General features: G+C 49.1%; 1 protein-coding gene across 2 annotated transcripts in view; it reads right to left on the bottom strand.

Moving 5' to 3' along the window:
- The window catches only part of KAT2B (lysine acetyltransferase 2B), a 98368-nt gene that overhangs the window by 62571 nt on the left and 18416 nt on the right, over positions 1 to 17381 (bottom strand). Inside the window, exons 1-2 of one of the 2 annotated variants that reach the window (XM_059889721.1) lie at positions 13960 to 14335; positions 9605 to 9731 (exon numbers count right to left, since the gene is read on the bottom strand). Coding sequence is in view for 1 of the 2 variants with exons in the window: in XM_024997590.2 (XP_024853358.2) it covers positions 9605 to 9731 (127 nt within the window). In the remaining variant the exon portion in view is untranslated. Of the gene's footprint in view, positions 1 to 9604; positions 9732 to 13959; positions 14336 to 17381 lie in introns of those variants that run through there. The other variant, XM_024997590.2, reaches the window with a different exon arrangement.

Raw genomic sequence — 17381 nt, 5'->3', positions numbered from 1 at the left:
ATGAGTCAGCTCTTCACATCAGGTGGCCAAAGTATTGGAGTTTCAGCTTCAACATCAGTCCTTCCAATGAACACCCAGGACCGATCTCCTTTAGGATGGGCTGGTTGGATCTCCTCCCAGTCCAAGGGACTCTCAAGAGTCTTCTCCAACACCACAGTTCAAAAGCATCAATTCTTTGGCACTCAGCTTTCTTTATAGTCCAACTCTCCCATCCATACATGACCACTGGAAAAACCATTGCCTTGACGAGACAGACCTTTGTTGGCAAAGTAATGTCTCTGCTTTTGAATATGCTATCTAGGTTAATCATAACTTTCCTTCCAAGGAGTAAGCATCTTTTAATTTCATGGCTGCAATCACCATCTGCAGTGATTTTGGAGCCCAGAAAAATAAACTCAGCCACTGTTTCCCATCTATTTGCCACGAAGTGATGGGACAGGATGCCATGATCTTAGTAATCTGAATGTTGACCTTTAAGCCAACTTTTTCACTCTCTTCTTTCACTTTCATCAAGAGGCTCTTTAGTTCCTCTTCACTTGCTGCCATAAGGGTGGTGTCATCTGCATATATGAAGTTATTGCGATTTCTCCCAGCAATCTTGATTCCAGCTTGTGCTTCCTCCAGCCCAGCGTTTCTCATGATGTACTCTGCATATAAGTTAAATAAGCAGGGTGACAATGTACAGCCTTGATGTACTCCTTTTCCTATTTGGAACCAGTCTGTTGTTCCATGTCCATTTCTAACTGTTGCTTCCTGACCTGCATACAGGTTTCTCAAGAGGCAGGTCAGGTGGTCTGGTATTCCCATCTCCTTTAGAATTTTCCACAGTTTATTGTGATCCACACAGTCAAAGGCTTTGGCATAGTCAACAAAGCAGAAACTGATGTTTTTTTGGAACTCTCTTGCTTTTTCGATGATCCAACTGATGTTGGCAATTTGATCTCTGGCTCCTCTGCCTTTTCTAAAACCAGCTTGAACGTCTGGAAGTTCACGGGCACGTATTGCTGAAGCCTGGCTTGGAGAATTTTGAGCACTACTTTACTAGCATGTGAGATGAGTGCAGTTGTGCGGTAGTTTGAGCATTCTTTGGCATTGCCTTGCTTTGGGATTGGAATGAAAACTGACCTTTTCCAGTCCTGTGACCACTGCTGAGTTTTCCAAATTTGCTGAAATATTGAGTGCAGCACTTTCACAGCATCATCTTTCAGGATTTGAAATAGCTCAACTGGAATTCCATCACCTCCACTAGCTTTGTTCGTAGTGATGCTTCCTAAGGCCCACTTGATTTCGCATTCCAGGATGTCTGGCTCTAGGTGAGTGATCACATCATCGTGATTATCTGGGTCGTGAAGATCTTTTTTGTACAGTTCTTCTGTGTGTTCTTGCCATTTCTTCTTAATATCTTCTGCTTCTGTTAGGTCCCTACCATTTCTGTCCTTTATGGAGCCCATCTTTGCATGAAATATTCCCTTGGTATCTCTAATTTTCTTGAAGAGATCTCTAGTCTTTCCCAGTCTGTTGTTTTCCTCTATTTCTTTCCATTGATTGCTGAGGAAGTCTTTCTTATCTCTCCTTGCTATTCTTTGGAATTCTGCATTTAAATGGGAATATCTTTCCTTTTCTCCTTTGCCTTTAGCTTCTCTTCTTTTCTCAGCTATTTGTAAGGCCTCCTCAGACAACCATTTTGCTTTTTCGCATTTCTTTTTCTTGGGGATGGTCTTGATTCCTGTCTCCTGTACAATGTCATGAACCTCCATCCATAGTTCTTCAGGCACTCTATCAGATCTAGTCCCTTAAATCTATTTCTCACTTCCACTGTATAATTGTAAGGGATTTGATTTAGGTCATACCTGAATGGTCTAGTGGTTTTCTCCACTTTCTTCAATTTCAGTCTGAATTTGACAATAAGGAGTTCATGATCCGAGCCACAGTCAGCTCCTGGTCTTGTTTTGCCTTCATGTCCGTCCAGCACAGAAAAGCAACAATGGTTAGAGGACCACAGTTAAACGAGGTGAGCACTGCTGCAGTGCAGCTACAGGGAGGTCTGGATTCTCTGTACCAAGGGCTGGGTTAGCCAGGACACAGAGGCGAGTCAGGCTCCCCTGCGAAGAAGGACGGAAGGTCAAGGCCAGCGCTGTGCGCCTCCACATGCAAGGCAGAGGGGAGGACGGGCCGGCAGGCACCTTACCCTCACACACTCAGCCCAGGGGGCTCCGTCCTGAGAGGAACAGGCGCCCAGTGGGCTGAAGCAGAAGAGCATGCCCGGATTTGACTGCGAGGACACGACTGACCACGCACACGCACGCCTGTGTGGGAAGCCAGGTGTGCAAGAAGAGACTCAGCTCCCGGTGCTGCAGCAGGTGTGAGCACAGGACCGGCTGGTGCAAGGGGCGCTCAGAGCAATCCCCCAGGACTTCAGGACCCCGGGGGCTCAGAGAGATCCCCCAGGACTTCAGGACCCCAGGCGCTCAGAGCAATCCCAGGACTTCAGGACCCTGGGGCTCAGAGCAATCCCCCAGGACTTCAGGACCCCGGGGGCTCAAAGCAATCCCAGGACTTCAGGACCTCAGGGTGCTGGGAAAGTAATGATATACCAAGTGAGCACAAAATGCTACCAGCTTTATCCCTGAATCCTGCCACAGACTCACAGCTCCCGACAACTCTGAGGCCATGGAGAAAGCGTACAGAAAAACAGGGGCCCCTTCCCGAGAGGAATAAGCAGACTTGGTCCAGGTGGCTGTGTCTGTGTCTGGCTGGGCCCCACATGTCAGTCACGTGGCATCTGCTAGGGACACGTGTACACAAGGCCCGGGGTTCCAGGTGGTGTGGGGCTCGCGATGTGGTGGGAACACAGAGGAGGGCTTGGTCCCCTGTGATTCCAGGCAGGACCCTGTGAGGCTCCCGGGCAGGAGAGCCTTCCCGTGTCCCCATCTCTTGCTTACAGGAACAGGTTTCATTCCTCCTCTATGACCTTCCAGAAATTCCAAACAGCAGGTTCAAACAGCTGCTAGTCAGGGAAGGGAGGGGATGCGAGGCAAGGGAGGAGCAGTCAGAAAGAAGGCGGCCTGGAGGCAGGGTCCTGGGACCCCTCACGCGGTACACAGCAGTGACTCTGAGCGGCTTTCAGCTATGAAACCCCCACCACGTGGGAGAAGTTAGGTGTTTGCTGCCCGTAAGCATGCAGACCCCAGAGCAGCTGGAACAAGGCTTTTGATGGCAACTCCCGATGACCTCGCCACCAACCAATCGGAAGAAGGTCCTCCAGCTGATGGATCCCTCTGAACCATTACTGTAAAACTTCGCGCTACCTGCCAGGTGGAAACACACAGTTTTTAGGGCATTAGCCTGCTGTGTCCCCTTTTGCCTGACAAATCAATAAAGCTATTCTCTGCTACTTCACCCAAAACTCTTTCCAAAATTTCCAAAATCTCCAAATCTCCAAAAGTTTCCGAGATTTAATTTGATGTTGGTGTACAAACGCCAGATCAGCTTCAACAGTCCATTAGAAAGACACAGGTGGTAAGCTACGCGGTGAGATGCTTCATGCTGCTCAAGAAACAAGTCTGGTGTAACTGTTAATGCTGGTCTTTACTTTGCTTGGAAGTTTCTACCGTAAACAAGCAGGTAAACAGAGATAACCACAAGTGAAAGTGGAAGTCACTCAGTCGTGTCCGACTCTTTGCAACCCCATGGACTACACGGTCCATGGAATTCTCCAGGCCAGAATACTGGAGTGGGCAGCCCTTCCCTTCTCCAGGGGATCTTCCCAGGGATCGAACCCAGGTCGAATAAACACCAATTTCCACTTTTTTGATGTTTAAATACATGTGTGTATCAGGAAAATCTGATGGCATTAACAGAACAATCAGGGGCTTCCCTGACGGCGCCGTGGTCTTCAGTCCTGGTCTGGGAGGACCGCACATACTGCAGGGTGACTGAGCTCAGGAGCCGCAACTACTGAGCCCTGCTCCAGAGATGGCGCTCGGCAACAGGAGACGCCACCCCAGTGCGAGGCCTGAGCGTCACAGCCGGAGAGGAGCCCCCGCTCGGGAACTGGAAAAAGGCCCACACGGCAAGGAAGACTCAGCTCAGCCAAAGATAAATAAATTAAAAAACAAAACAATAAGAAATCTCCATAAACCTGTAAAACATTATCACTACTCAAATTTAATAAGCAGTATGTCTCAGCACAGTTCACAACAACAGACTCCAAAAGACAACAAAAATCCCAGTTGTGTTGTGATCACAATGGGTGTTTCCTCGTGTCCTGGTCATAGAAGGAGGCTGCCACTTAAACAAGCAGTCCCAAAATAAGAAATTCTGATTAATACTAAAGTAAGGAGATGTGTTGGGCCAACCGAAGTGCTCTGTTAGGCTCCTTTGTCAAACTTTGGATGTAATTATAACAATCCCAAATATCAAATAACTTCAGAGAATGGAATAGAATGTTCTGGGCCTACGCCATCCAACAGAAATACAATGCTGACACACATGATTTTAAGTTTTCCAGTAGCAACATTAAAGAAAAAAGAAACAGGTGAGATTAAATTGAAGAATATTTATACATTTTATTAACCAAATATATCCAAAATATCATTTCACCATGTAATCAAAATTAATGAAATATCTCACTTTTTCTCATACAAAACCTTCAACATTTGGCCTGGATTTCACACCTACAGCTCATCTCAATTTGGAGCAGCTACAATTCAAATGCTCATTAGACAAATGCAGCAAGCTCCATTCTGTGGTGAAGATTCTAAACAGCAAAGTGGTTAGGGGGCAGGTAACCTGCCCAGCCAGGCCTAGAGTTGCTTCTAACTCCCGACCAAACGTTCTGTGTAATCAGACTGTGGGCCCTGCGATTTACACCCAGGAGACACAGAGAGTATCAAATTAAGGCAGGCCAAGGATGCCCGGGGTGCAAGTCACTGTCAAGAGACTGTGTGAAACCAGAGCTCACTGTCAAAAGAGCGTGTCTGGCTGAACCAAGGGACACCCAACAGCAAATCAACAGAGCAGACCCTATCAATCAGTAGGCCTGGATGCTTTGTTTTGACAAGTCTGAGAACATTACACGTATTGTAGGATCCAAATTCCCCAGGCTCAGAATAGTGACTGTGAAAACAGCACGGTGCACACAGATGGAAAGGTTTTGAAAATTCAAGCTTCCATGACACCCTGACCCTCTACACTGTTGTTAATACTTAAGAAGTAATCGGGGTGGACAAAAACCCGCCTGCCAATGCAGGGGAGCCGGGTTCGATCCCTGGCCTGGGAAGATCCTGCATGCAGCAGCAACCACTGCAGCCCGTGAGCCTAGAGCCCACGCTCTGCAACAGGAGAGGCTCCACAGTGGCAAGCCCACACTCTGCAGGCCAGCCCTGCTCAGCACAACTAGAGAGCCCGCACACAGCGATGAAGACCCAGCACCGCCAAAGACAAAGAAATCATAAAGAAAAAGAAGCAATCTGCAGGAATCAGAAAAGATGCCTTGCTTAAAAGAAAACACTCTGGCCCAAAAAAGGGAGAGAGGGAAACTGTCACATGTTAATCATTGTTAAAGCTGGGTGACGGATACAAGGCTCTTTATTATATTAAATGATCCTTCCTTCCTTTACGTATACATGAAAGTTTCCACAATAAGTTTTTTTAAAAAAAGGTAGGGAGGAGGGAGGGGGGCATAGCCCTCTTTCTAAAAGAGGAAGCTTCCTAGTGTCAGAGCCCTGACACCAGGACAAATAAACAGACTCCGGCATTCTGGTGATAATCCCAAGAGCACTTGAACATGTGCAGACGTTTCAATTTTAAGGAAGTGACCGAATGCGGAGCAGAAGGAAGGAAAGAGGGAAAATATTTTTTAAATGCCCACAACCCCAACGCCCTCAGAAAACCACTGTCAGCAGCAACTCAACATACACCCTCTGGACAATCCAGTCTGTTTACTGAAACGTGTATCACGGCCTCCGGCCTGATCATAGGCGATGTGCAAGGCTGCTCTCCAGGCGGCACCGCACCCCCCCCCCCTCCCCCGCTTCGGGAAGCGCCGCCTTCCAGGTGGTTCTCAGTGGGAGGGTCAAACTCTGGGCCGGGCAAGTGACGGATACTTGTATGACACAGCCCCTCCTCTGAAGACTTAAATCCCCAACCAGGGCAGGGCAGTGGCTGTTGTTCAGTCCCTGAGTGTGTCCCACTCTTTGCAACCCCAGGGACTGCAGCACACCCAGCTCCTGTCCTACACTACCTCCTGGAGTTCGCTCAGATTCCTGTCCGCCGAGTCGGTGATGCCATCCAACCATCTCATCCTCTGCTGCCCTCTCCTTTGGCCTTCAGTCTTTCCCAGCATCAGGGTCTTTCCCGATGAGTGGGCTCTTTGCATCAAGTGGCCAAACCACTGAAGCATCAGCATCAGTCCTTCCAATGAATATTTAGAGCTGATTTCCTTTAGACTTGACCAGTGTGATCTCCCTGCAGTTCAAGGGACTCTCAAGAGACTTCTCCAGGTAGTGGATGGGAATCATCCAGGGTCCTGGACAGAGGACTTTGAATTCCTGCAGCTGGGATCCCAGGACCCGACTGACTCCGAATTTCTCTGTCTCCAGCTTGTGAAAGCAACCAGTACCCTTCTTACAAACATGGTTTTCTCCTTTAAGCTGGACAGAGTTCCCATCCATTGTTTGAAGTAAAGAACTCCAACAAGAGGAATAACGAATTTTCCGCCAGGGACTGTGCTAAAATTTTGATTGGAGTTAATTCATTTACTCCTCAAACACGCCCATGAGGTAAATACTACCACTGACTCCATTTCAGAACTGAAAAACTAGAGATCCAGGCAAATTAAATATGTCCCAGCTTACAGCTACTGGTTGTTGAGCTGGGATTTGAACTTAGGCTGGTGGATCTTGCCATTTTGTCCAATATCATAAAACCTTCAATTAAGCTGCTTTCTAGCCTGCTTTTTTCATTAACTATATGTTAAGAATGTCTTTGCATGTTGGAAAATACATCTTTTGTTAATAGCCACAATCAGACTTTATTTTTTGGGGCTCCAAAATCACTGCAGATGGTGATTGCAGCCATGAAATTAAAAGATGCTTACTCCTTGGAAAGAAAGTTGTGGCCAACATAGATAGCATATTCAAAAGCAGAGACATTACTTTGCCAACAAAGGTCCGTCAAGGCTATGGTTTTTCCAGTGGTCATCTATGGATGTGAGAGTTGGACTGTGAAGAAAGCTGAGCGCCGAAGAATTGATGCTTTTGAACTGTGGTGTTGGAGAAGACTCTTGAGAGTCCCTTGGACTGCAAGGAGATCCAACCAGTCCATTCTGAAGGAGATCAGCCCTGGGATTTCTTTGGAAGGAATGATGCTAAAGCTGAAACTCCAGTACTTTGGCCACCTCATGCGAAGAGTTGACTCATTGGAAAAGACTGATGCTGGGAGGGATTGGGGGCAGGAGGAGAAGGGGACGACAGAGGATGAGATGGTTGGATGGCATCACTGACTCGATGGACGTGAGTTTGAGGGAACTCCGGGAGTTGGTGATGGACAGGGAGGCCTGGGGTGCTGCAATTCATGGGGTCGCAAAGTGTCGGACACGACTGAGCAACTGAACTGAACAGTGAATTTCATAATTCAACCAAGGACCTCTTTCATTGGGATATTTAGGTTGTTTTAGTTTTTCAGTATCATGAATACGGCTCTAATAGCTGCCCTTTTAATCTGAAGGCACATCCAATTTACAGTTAGGTTCACTTTCTGGCATGGGTTTGTCAGGTTAAAAAGGATGTGTACCCTTTTTCCCATTCTCAATTATGTATAGTACAGTACGGGTATTTGTTTTTACAGCTTGTTAAGAAATATAAAAGAGAACAAAGTCAGCTTTTCTTTGAGAAAGGCTGTTTCTGCCTTTGGGCATTCCTGTGTGCTCGGAAAGGAGACAATCTGCTCAGCTAAATAAGGAAGAAGACTCTGTTTTTAAATGTTAATTGGTGAAGGATAGTAGGATTTCCCAATCAATACCAAGTCCAGTTCAAGTCCAGTGTTTGAGGAGCTCTATTGCGTCACATTCCCTGAGGCAATTCTAAAGGGCATCACTCAGGGATGACTGTGGAAAAGGTGAGTTACAAGCAAAGACGGTCCTGTGACTCTTGGCCTCTTTGCTTTGCACTGGCTGCTTCAAGAGCCAGAAGAGACGCCAGTTAAATCAACACGGTGATGTGACTGTAGGTGCATTTACACCTCCCATGAGACTGAGTGTCTCCAGTTCCTTTCCTCAGGTCACTCTGGTGTGGTAACTGAGTTTCTCCAGTTCCTTTTCTCAGGTCACTCTGGTGTGGTAACTGAGTGTCTCCAGTTCCTTTCCTCAGGTCACTCTGGTGTGGTAACTTCCTGAGGAGATCGCACTATTTCCTACTTTGTTCTATACAGACTGAAACCCTCTCTAGCTGAACACACAATCACACTTCAAACTAGACCTAACTGCTGGCTAACGAAGGCTGATGCTCCATCTGAGATGAGCGGGAAGCTTGAGAGAAAGATGATGGCTAAGAGCACCCACCCCTCACAAGGGGGCAGGTGGAAAAGATAAAAGTATATTAGGCTGTGTGGCCGGGGCGCCATTCTTCGGGAGACCGGATGACTGAAGGCAGAAAAGTATGGACAACAGTCCAGGATCCCTTGTGAATCTGAATTTGAATATCTAGGGAAAACTACTCAGTAACCTTTATCCACTCAGACAGAATATAATTTAAAAAGAAAATGTTTGTCCTAAAACTAGTATCAGGACACAGACTATATTACCACAGTCCTGGTAACTAACTCGGCAGAGTCTGGCTAGGCTGACAGTGATTAGCTTGCAGGGACAGATAAGAACGTTGAAAGGGAAGAGACAAGTAAATATTTACCAAACACAATTCCAAGGAAGAAAAGAGATAGCAGACCCAGGAAATTAAAGAATATGAAGATAAAATGAAGCACTCCCAGAAAGCTCAGGGAATCAGAAAAGAATTAAAAAAAAAAAATCAGAGTGAATCAGGACATGCTACGTATTATCCTAACTAGTTCAGCGGCCACGTTTTGTCCCATTTGGCAATCCCCTGCCCCGCCCCCGTCAGCGGTCAGCCCAGCTCTTGGGAAAAGTGAGCGGAGACAAAGAGGGATGAAAGCGGCTGTGGAGAATGCGAAGAATCCGCTCGCAGGACACACAGTGCGAGCCCGGATCCCAGAAGATGCCGCGCGCCAGATGGGCTAAGCCCGAGTGTCACAACTCCTGAGCCCAACAGCTGAAGCCCATCCAGAGGAGCCGCCAGATGGGAAGCCCTCTCGAACCGCGATCAGAGAGCAGGCTCTGCTTGCCACAGCTCAAGAAAAGCCTGAGCCGCAGCGAAGACCCGGCACAGGCGATAAATTCAAGAAAAAGAAGAATGAGGGCACACGGGGCATGATTCGCCTCCCACGAGAAGCCTCCCAGCAGCACCAGGAGGTTCAGGGGTCGTGTTGCGGCCTCCTCAGAGGCGAGGTGTACAAGTCTGGCTAACCCGCCGAGCCCAGCAGGGCAGAGTCTCAGGGGACACCGCTGGTCTCCCGGAGGTGCGGGACTCACCGAGGGCATGGCTGCAGCTCCGGCAGGACTCCGTCAGGCTGACGATGATCTGCTGCAGGTCGGCTCTGGGGGGCGTGGGCGAAGGATTGGGGTTTTTCCAGCCATTGCATTTACAAGATTCCTCTGCCTAAAAAACGAATAAAGAAAGAAACAAAATTATATACCAGACAGCAAGGAACTGAACGTTTTACACATAAGTAACACACACCAGTCACAGGACAGCAACCTTCCCACTCCTGACTTATTATGTTCTCTGTATTAGCAGGAAACAAAAGCAGAAAAAAATGCAAAGAGGGTGTGTGACTCAGACATATTATTTTGTCGTTGCTTTTTGGGTTTTGGTTTCTTTTCCGCTGATCCTGCCTCACAAAGAGAGGACTGTGCCCTCCGCTCTGGTACCACAGCCCCCAGCGAGCATCTACAGAGTCCATCCATCAAGCTTTCCGAAGGGAAAAGCCAGACTCCTGAGGTCCCCGCAACACGTGGGGCTCCGGCGACAGCTCTGCCCAAGGGACTGACGGGGTCAGCGACCCCGGGGCCACAGGAGGAACACAGCAAGTTAGGACGCCTCGCTGGCTCCTCCCTGTCCCTCACCAGCTCCTCCCACTCCCCCGCGGGCTCCTCCCACTCCCTCGCCGGTTCCTCCCATTCCCCCCGCGGGCTCCTCCCACTCCCCCCGCGGGCTCCTCCCACTCCCTCACCAGCCCCTCCCACTCCCCCGCGGGCTCCTCCCACTCCCTCACCAGCCCCTCCCACTCCCCCGCGGGCCCCTCCCACTCCCCCGCGGGCTCCTCCCACTCCCTCGCCGGCTCCTCCCACCCCCCGGCTCCTCCCACCCCCCCCGCGGGCTCCTCCCACTCCCTCGCCGGCTCCTCCCACTCCCTCACCAGCTCCTCCCACTCCCCCGCGGGCTCCTCCCACTCCCTTGCCGGCTCCTCCCAGTCCCCCGTGGGCCCTGAGCTGTACACAGGGAGAGGGTTCTCTGTGGAGGCCGCGAGTTCTCCCTCCCAAGAATCTCCCCGGTCTCCCACGCCAGAGCACTTTTTAGTAACGCTTGACAGCATCTTTCTTAAACTTTTCCCACTTTGCACATTTCCCCACCTTCTTAGAAAACAGCAAAAATGCTCAAGTGTTTCTGTGATGACCTGGGTTATAAAGCTGAGGACAAGAGTGGAAAGGTATCGATTATTCCCGATTATTCTACCGAGTACCACTCTGGGTCTTCACCGGTCATAAGGTGTGGAGGGAAACGTGGAAAGCTTGTACTGAATGACTCCAACCTTTACTCCATTCAGTGACTCTATCCTTGACCACGCCAGCCCTCTCTTATTGAAAGCTTGAAATCTTCTATGGCTCAGAAATCAAAAATACGAATTGCTAAAACAACATGAAACACAGGCTGATTCACTCTGGGTAAGAGCCTTCTGTGTACACCATCCAACACAGGAGTCACAAGTGGCTACCGGGCCCCTGCACTGTGGTCTGTGCACACTGAAACACTGGAGATGCAAGGTACACAACAGACTTAGAAGACTGGAGCAGAAACAACCTCGACAGCTTTCATATTCGTTACATGCTGAAATGTCAATATTTTAGATACAGGGAGTTAAGAGATATTAAAATCCATTTGGCCAGTTTCTTTTTTCTTTTTTAACGTGGCTACTGCTGCTGCTAAGTCACTTCAGTCGTGTCCGACTCTGTGCGACCCCATAGACAGCAGACCACCAGACTCCGCTGTCCCTGGGATTCTCCAGGCAAGAACACTGGAGTGGGTTGCCATTTCCTTCTCCAATGCATGAAAGTGAAAAGTGAAAGTGAAGTCGCTCAGTCATGTCCGACTCTTCGAGACCCCATGGACTGCAGCCTACCAGGCTCCTCCGTCCATGGGATTTCCAGGCAAGGGGACTGGAGTGGGGTGCCATTGCCTTCTCCGAAATGTGGCTACAGAACATTTAAAATCACACACGTGGTTCACACTACATTTCTCCTGGACAGTACTGGCCTTTAAATAAACTGCAATAGATTTTTGTACTTGGGCTTTGTTAGCTCTTTCGTCCCCTCAGACGTCTTTTTTCCCAGGTTTGGATCTCCCAGCCCCACCTCTGCCCCTCCCCCCCAGCCCCTGGTGTACCAGATGGCTGAAGTTAACAGAAGTCTGAAAATTTCAGAACGGCTGCTGCCTTGACCTCACACAGAAAATTCTCCAAGATACGAATAGTTTCTGAAGTGTGTGCATGTAGAGGAGAGTAAGAAAAGAAAGAATAAACTGGTGAGGCAGGAAGGGTCAAGATGCAATAAGAAAAACCTGCGTTTGATGGTAAGCCCTTCCCCGTGGGCGCGTGGAACCTGGCAGGCCCCACCTGGCTGCTCCTCACAGTGAGGATGGGCTGAGGAAGGACCTTCCACCAGCGACCCCAGCAAAGCAGCCCCCAGTGCCTAGCTCTAGGGACCCTCTTCGGTCTGGCCAGGCACCAGGCAGGGCCTACCGTTACCCACATGCTCTGATACTAATCTAAACCAGGCCCTGAAATCCTCTGAGGAAAGCCATCTGCCTCTTAGAGACACAGTCTCCAAAGCCATGTTCCTGAGGTGATGTTCATGAGAGTCTGCTCCCCAGAAAGCACCCTACAATCTCGAGAGCTGGGGGGAGACCCCCCCCAATCCACTCCTCTTCTCCTCTTGGTGGGCCAGCAGCCCCGCCTCCAGCTGTTCTGAGCAGTTGGTCTGATTCAGCTGCCCTTTCCAAAAAAGGCTTTTGGGTAGAGAAAAGCAAACGATGACAAAAGAAGCCACTGGAGGAGGGCGTGCCAGACCTGAAAGGAGAAACCTGGAGTCGGGAGAACTACATCCCAAGCCAAGGACTCACGACAGGCACCGAGGGTCTACTCTCTGCCGGCTACGTTTGCCGGGTATGGAAGGAGCCAAGGAGACCCTGCCGGGCCCGGGGGAGCAGCCGCGGGGGCGCTGGGGACGGCGGACGGGCAGCACAGGTGAGCACAGCGCACAGGCTGTCAGAGAGGGGTGGTGCTGGGAGAGAAAGACAGACGGCGGGTCACGAAGGTCTGGGAACAGAGACGTCAAACGTACGGTTTTAGCCGGGACTTTTAGAGACGGGGGCATTTAAGCAAAGGTTTGATGATGAAGCTCGCTGGCACAAGAGCATCCCAGGAAGAAGGAACAACCTGTGCAAAGGCAACCATGCCTGGTTTGCTCAACAGAGTGCAGCGGCCAGGGCGGGTGGAGCTCAGGGCGGAAAGCGGAGAGCTGCAGGGGGACCCCACAGGGAAGGCCTCCTGAGAACGACAACACGCCAGCCTGTTTACTCGTCTCTTCTCTTCCTCTCAAGGAGGGTCCTCCGGGCTTCAAACAGGGATGGAGACAGAACACAGGGCTTGAGGCTGGGTGTCTGCAAACATTTTCTTTCTCTTTCACTCTTTCCTTTAGTCATTAGGGCCAACCATCCCCACTCTCTTTTTTTCCTTAAATTGCAAACATGGGGGTGCAGGGAGGGGGGAATCCACCCACTTTCCTGTCACTAATCTGTATCAGTAAATCGTCTTACTTCCTTCTGCTTTTAACTTCCAGTCCAGGATAACGATGCTCTTATCACACGGGGAAACACATTAACAACAAATACGACCCAGCATTTATAAATCTCTGATACCTGGACAGAAAGGAAGGCCCACCAAGAGACCGCAGCATGCTCCCTGAACTGTCATAAAGATGCCAAGCTGCCAGTCAAGGGTCTCCTGACTTAGCAATGCCGAGGGCTTGTGTTGGGTGTGGGGTCAAGCGGATAATGACAGAAGTGCACTGTCCTCAGTCTGCCTCAGCGACCTCTGCAGCTTTTGACAGACACGATGGATTTTTGCCTGGTCACAAAAGTAACCCCAGCCGCAGTCTGCTTCACGGGCAGGCCGGCCCCGGGAAGGAAGTACCGAGGCAGGAGCTCCGTGTGCACCAGAATTAAAGCCACCAAAGGCCGCGTCTGTCACTCCAGACGCTCAGAGACGCTGACCTGGTTAGGCATGAGGGTCCTCATTACGAGGACGCGGGGGAGGCCGCCAACAGGCCTGATCAACTCGGTTCCCTCCACGGCTAAGAGGACAGCCATCAGCCCAAGACAGCACTTTCTGCGGCAAAAATCTGAGTCCACAGGTAAGAAAGCCCGTGGCCGTGCCTGGGATGGGGCCTCCCTGCAGCTCCTCCCACGGCACGCAGACGGCACAGCCCACGAGCCCCGGCTACGGGCGGGCTCCCTGCGCTTGGAGGGCGGGGGGCGACATGCACAGGGAGGAGAGGGGAAAGGAGGCAAACCCTGAGCCTCTCCTGCTCCTCACGTGCCGTGTACTCACTGTTCAAATCCTGAGCACCTTCTGCGCATCCCTCACATCACAAGCCTGGATGCTGAGACACCAGAACCCTCTCTTCACAGGAGATGAAGATGCAGCCCAGTGGCGTTCGGCCTTAAGAAGCCCTGGAGTCACTGGAGAACTTCCTCAGAGAAGTAAAGTGGCGTTTGGGAGTGCGGGCAGCGCCAGAGGGAAGCAGGCCTCCGTCTTCTCTAAGCGAATGATTAAATTCTCCCAGACTGGATCTTCCCGCAGCCAAGTCCCAGGAACGGGATCTTCCTTCAGGATATGCTTCCTCCGAGCCTGAAGGCGCGCAGAAGGCAGGGATAGAGCCAGCGGGGAGGCAGGGGGAAGGCAGGACCGCGCTCCGCGCCAGAGGCTGGCAGGAACCTGGGGAAGGCGGAGCGCGTCCGGGAGGACTCAGCCGCTTCCCCGCGGCCCCCCGCGGCCCCCGGCATCTGCCCCGGACCAGCCCATAGCAGCGACGGGGCAAGGAATGTGTTTGCCAGCCAAGTGTTTCATCCTGGGCTTAGGTTGGCAGACAGGCGGCAGGGGACAGCACACAGTAGCAAAGCTCTGTCAGGAGGGTGGGCCTGGAGCGATGTAAAGGCAATTTCAAATCTTTGTATGAACCTGGGGTAAACCCCTTAACCTTAAGCTTCCTAATCTACGAAAGGAGCACAAAATATCCATCCCGCAAGGCTGTTAGAGGCACTAAGGAATGAAGGTGGGTAGGCGCTGAGTGGATGGAAGTGGTAATGAAGATGCTTGCTGGTAACATGCTAGGAGAGCCCTGTTAGGTGAAGGATTAGCTGAAACCAGAGCTCTCTAAGTCCTGATCAGCTATGACAGTTAATACTTTAAAGCAAGGACCTGAAGAGGATGCAACCAGTGAAAGTAGCTTGAAGATACTGGTCCCGACCACTGTTGGAATCACAGCACTTACTGAACCAAAGACTGGTCAGCTTACAAATGAAAAGTGACGTTCCTCACGTACATGATCAACAATCCCATTCCTGGGCATGAATCTGGAGAAAACTAATTTAAAAGATACATGCAAACTAACACAACATTGTTAAGCAATTATCCTCTAATTAAAAAAAAAAAGTTATTCCTAACTTGAAGTCACTTGCTCAGTATTAAACAACAAAAAAGATATATGCATCCCAACATTCACTGCAACACTATTTACAATAGCCGAGATATGGAAGCACTTTAAATGTCCATCGACAGAAGAATGGATAAAAAAAGATGTGGTACATGTGCACAATACACACTGGAAGGGCTGGAGCTGGAGCTCCAATACTTTGGCCACCTGACTCATTGGAAAAGACCCTGATGCTGGCAAAGATTGAGGGCAGGAGGAGAAGGGGACGACAGAAGATGAGATGGTTGGATGGCATCACTGACTCGATGGACATGAGTTTGAGTAAACTCTGGGAGATGGTGAAGGACGGAGGCCTGGCGTGCTGCAGTCCATGGGGTCGCAAAGAGTCAGACACGACTGACCGAGAGAACAAAAACAAGCATACACGATGGAATGTTAGCCATAAAAAAGAAAGAATACCATTTGCAACAACATTGATAGACCTAGAGATTGTCATACTGAGTAAAGTAAGTCAGAGACACATAAATACCATATGATATCACTTATATGTGGAATCTTAAAAAAAAAGGTACAAATGAACTTATTTACAAAACAGAGATAGAGTTACAGATGTAGACAACAAACTTACTGTTCCCAGCAGGGGAAGCGGGGAGGGATAAACTGGGAGACTGGGATTGACATCTACACACACTACATATGAAGCAGTAACTAACGAGCACCTCCTGAATAGCACAGGGATCTACTCAACACCCTCTAATGACTCTATGGGGAAAGAATCTTTTAAATGTGTGAAGATATATATATGTAACTGATTCACCTTGCTTACACCTACAACAATATTATTTATCAACTATACTTCATTTTTTAATGGTTTAAAAAAAATAAGGCTAAATATTTGTGCTGACAAGGAAGCTCTCTAGGTCCTAGTAAATGGCAGCAAAGACAAGCCCACAGAATAACACGGAGCAGAATTTGATGTATGTTTGTTAAATGCATAAGCAATTTCAAATGTAGGAATGCGGATATGCAGAGGAACTAGAAAGATACACACTTTGAGGGGGGGTGAAAGTTGGGGAGGGGAAGGGACATTCGCTTTGTATTCTGTATTCTTCTCTGGAGTTCATATTCATGGGCTGATTGCTGATTTTCTTTAACATTGATTCCTCTGAACGAAAAAACGTAATTCCAGAGAGATTCCAACAACAGTAACAGGCTCAGTACACAGAGAGGGTAGAAACCACATCCTTATCATAAACCACGTGTAAGAATTCCAGGATCCAACACCCTTGTCCCTGTGCTGCTGCTTATAAGCCCCCTCCCCTCACTGAGGTTCAAGCCAAGACAGGAACAAGCTTCCAGTTCTTGGAGAAAGGATATGGATTTTCAGAGATAAAAATCTTAACCTCAGGATTGCAACAGACTTAGAGTCCGGAAGTTAAAAGTTGATGCCTCTTCTTAATATCACAGAAGACTGCCATGTTCTTGGGGGCCTGAGAAGTGGGTGGGTCATGAACCTCACAGCAGGGAGAGTCCTCCCAAGACCCTTGCGTTCCCCCTACTCAATAAAAGGCTACACCCCCCACATTGAAGCCACTTGTGACAGAAGAGCTTAATAAATTGCACAACAAGAAACTCCAATGATTTAGAAAGTAACTGAATAAAAGACTTTTCTTTCAAAATTGGCTAACCCTGCTTCCTCCGCTGAGTCTTGGGAACCCAGTAGCTTTTACAAAGTAGGTTTTTGTTTCTTTTGTTCAGAAGGACTGAGACTTTTCCCAAATAAACAGAAAAATTCCATGAAAACTAAGAGAAGGGTGGAGGGAGGGAGGACAGAGAAACCCTGAAGTGGGAAAGCTGTGTCAGCCACGTGCAGGGCTCCAGACCACTCTGAGGCCCGCGGGCAAGACCAAGGTGAGCCGCGTTGTCAGATCCGCGTTGTCAGAGACTGAGTGTCAAAGGCGGGGAAAGAATGCTAAACTATCGAATTAGGAATTCTTTTCCACTAACTCCATGTTATAATGATATTTTAGAATATTAGGTAAAACATTAAAACTAATGAAAGTGTTTTCTTTCCATTTTTGATGTGGTGAATACTTGTCCCCAAAGATTATGACCACCCAGAACATCACAAAGGGACTTTGTCTGGACATGGGGTTACTTAAGGGTCTTGAGACAAAATTAGCCTAGTTTAGACCGGGCCTTAAAACCAATAAGTGGTATTTCTGTAAGAGAAAGGAGAGGGAGATCTGGACCCCAAGTCACTCACACATATGGAAGACGCCCTGTGGAGACAGGGGCAGAGACTGGAGAGGAGAAT

The sequence above is a fragment of the Bos taurus genome, chromosome 1, assembly GCF_002263795.3.
Source record: "Bos taurus isolate L1 Dominette 01449 registration number 42190680 breed Hereford chromosome 1, ARS-UCD2.0, whole genome shotgun sequence".
Classification (NCBI taxonomy): Eukaryota; Metazoa; Chordata; class Mammalia; order Artiodactyla; family Bovidae; genus Bos; species Bos taurus.
Note: the sequence above shows the minus strand (reverse complement) of the source record. Positions and strands in the feature narration are given on the sequence as shown.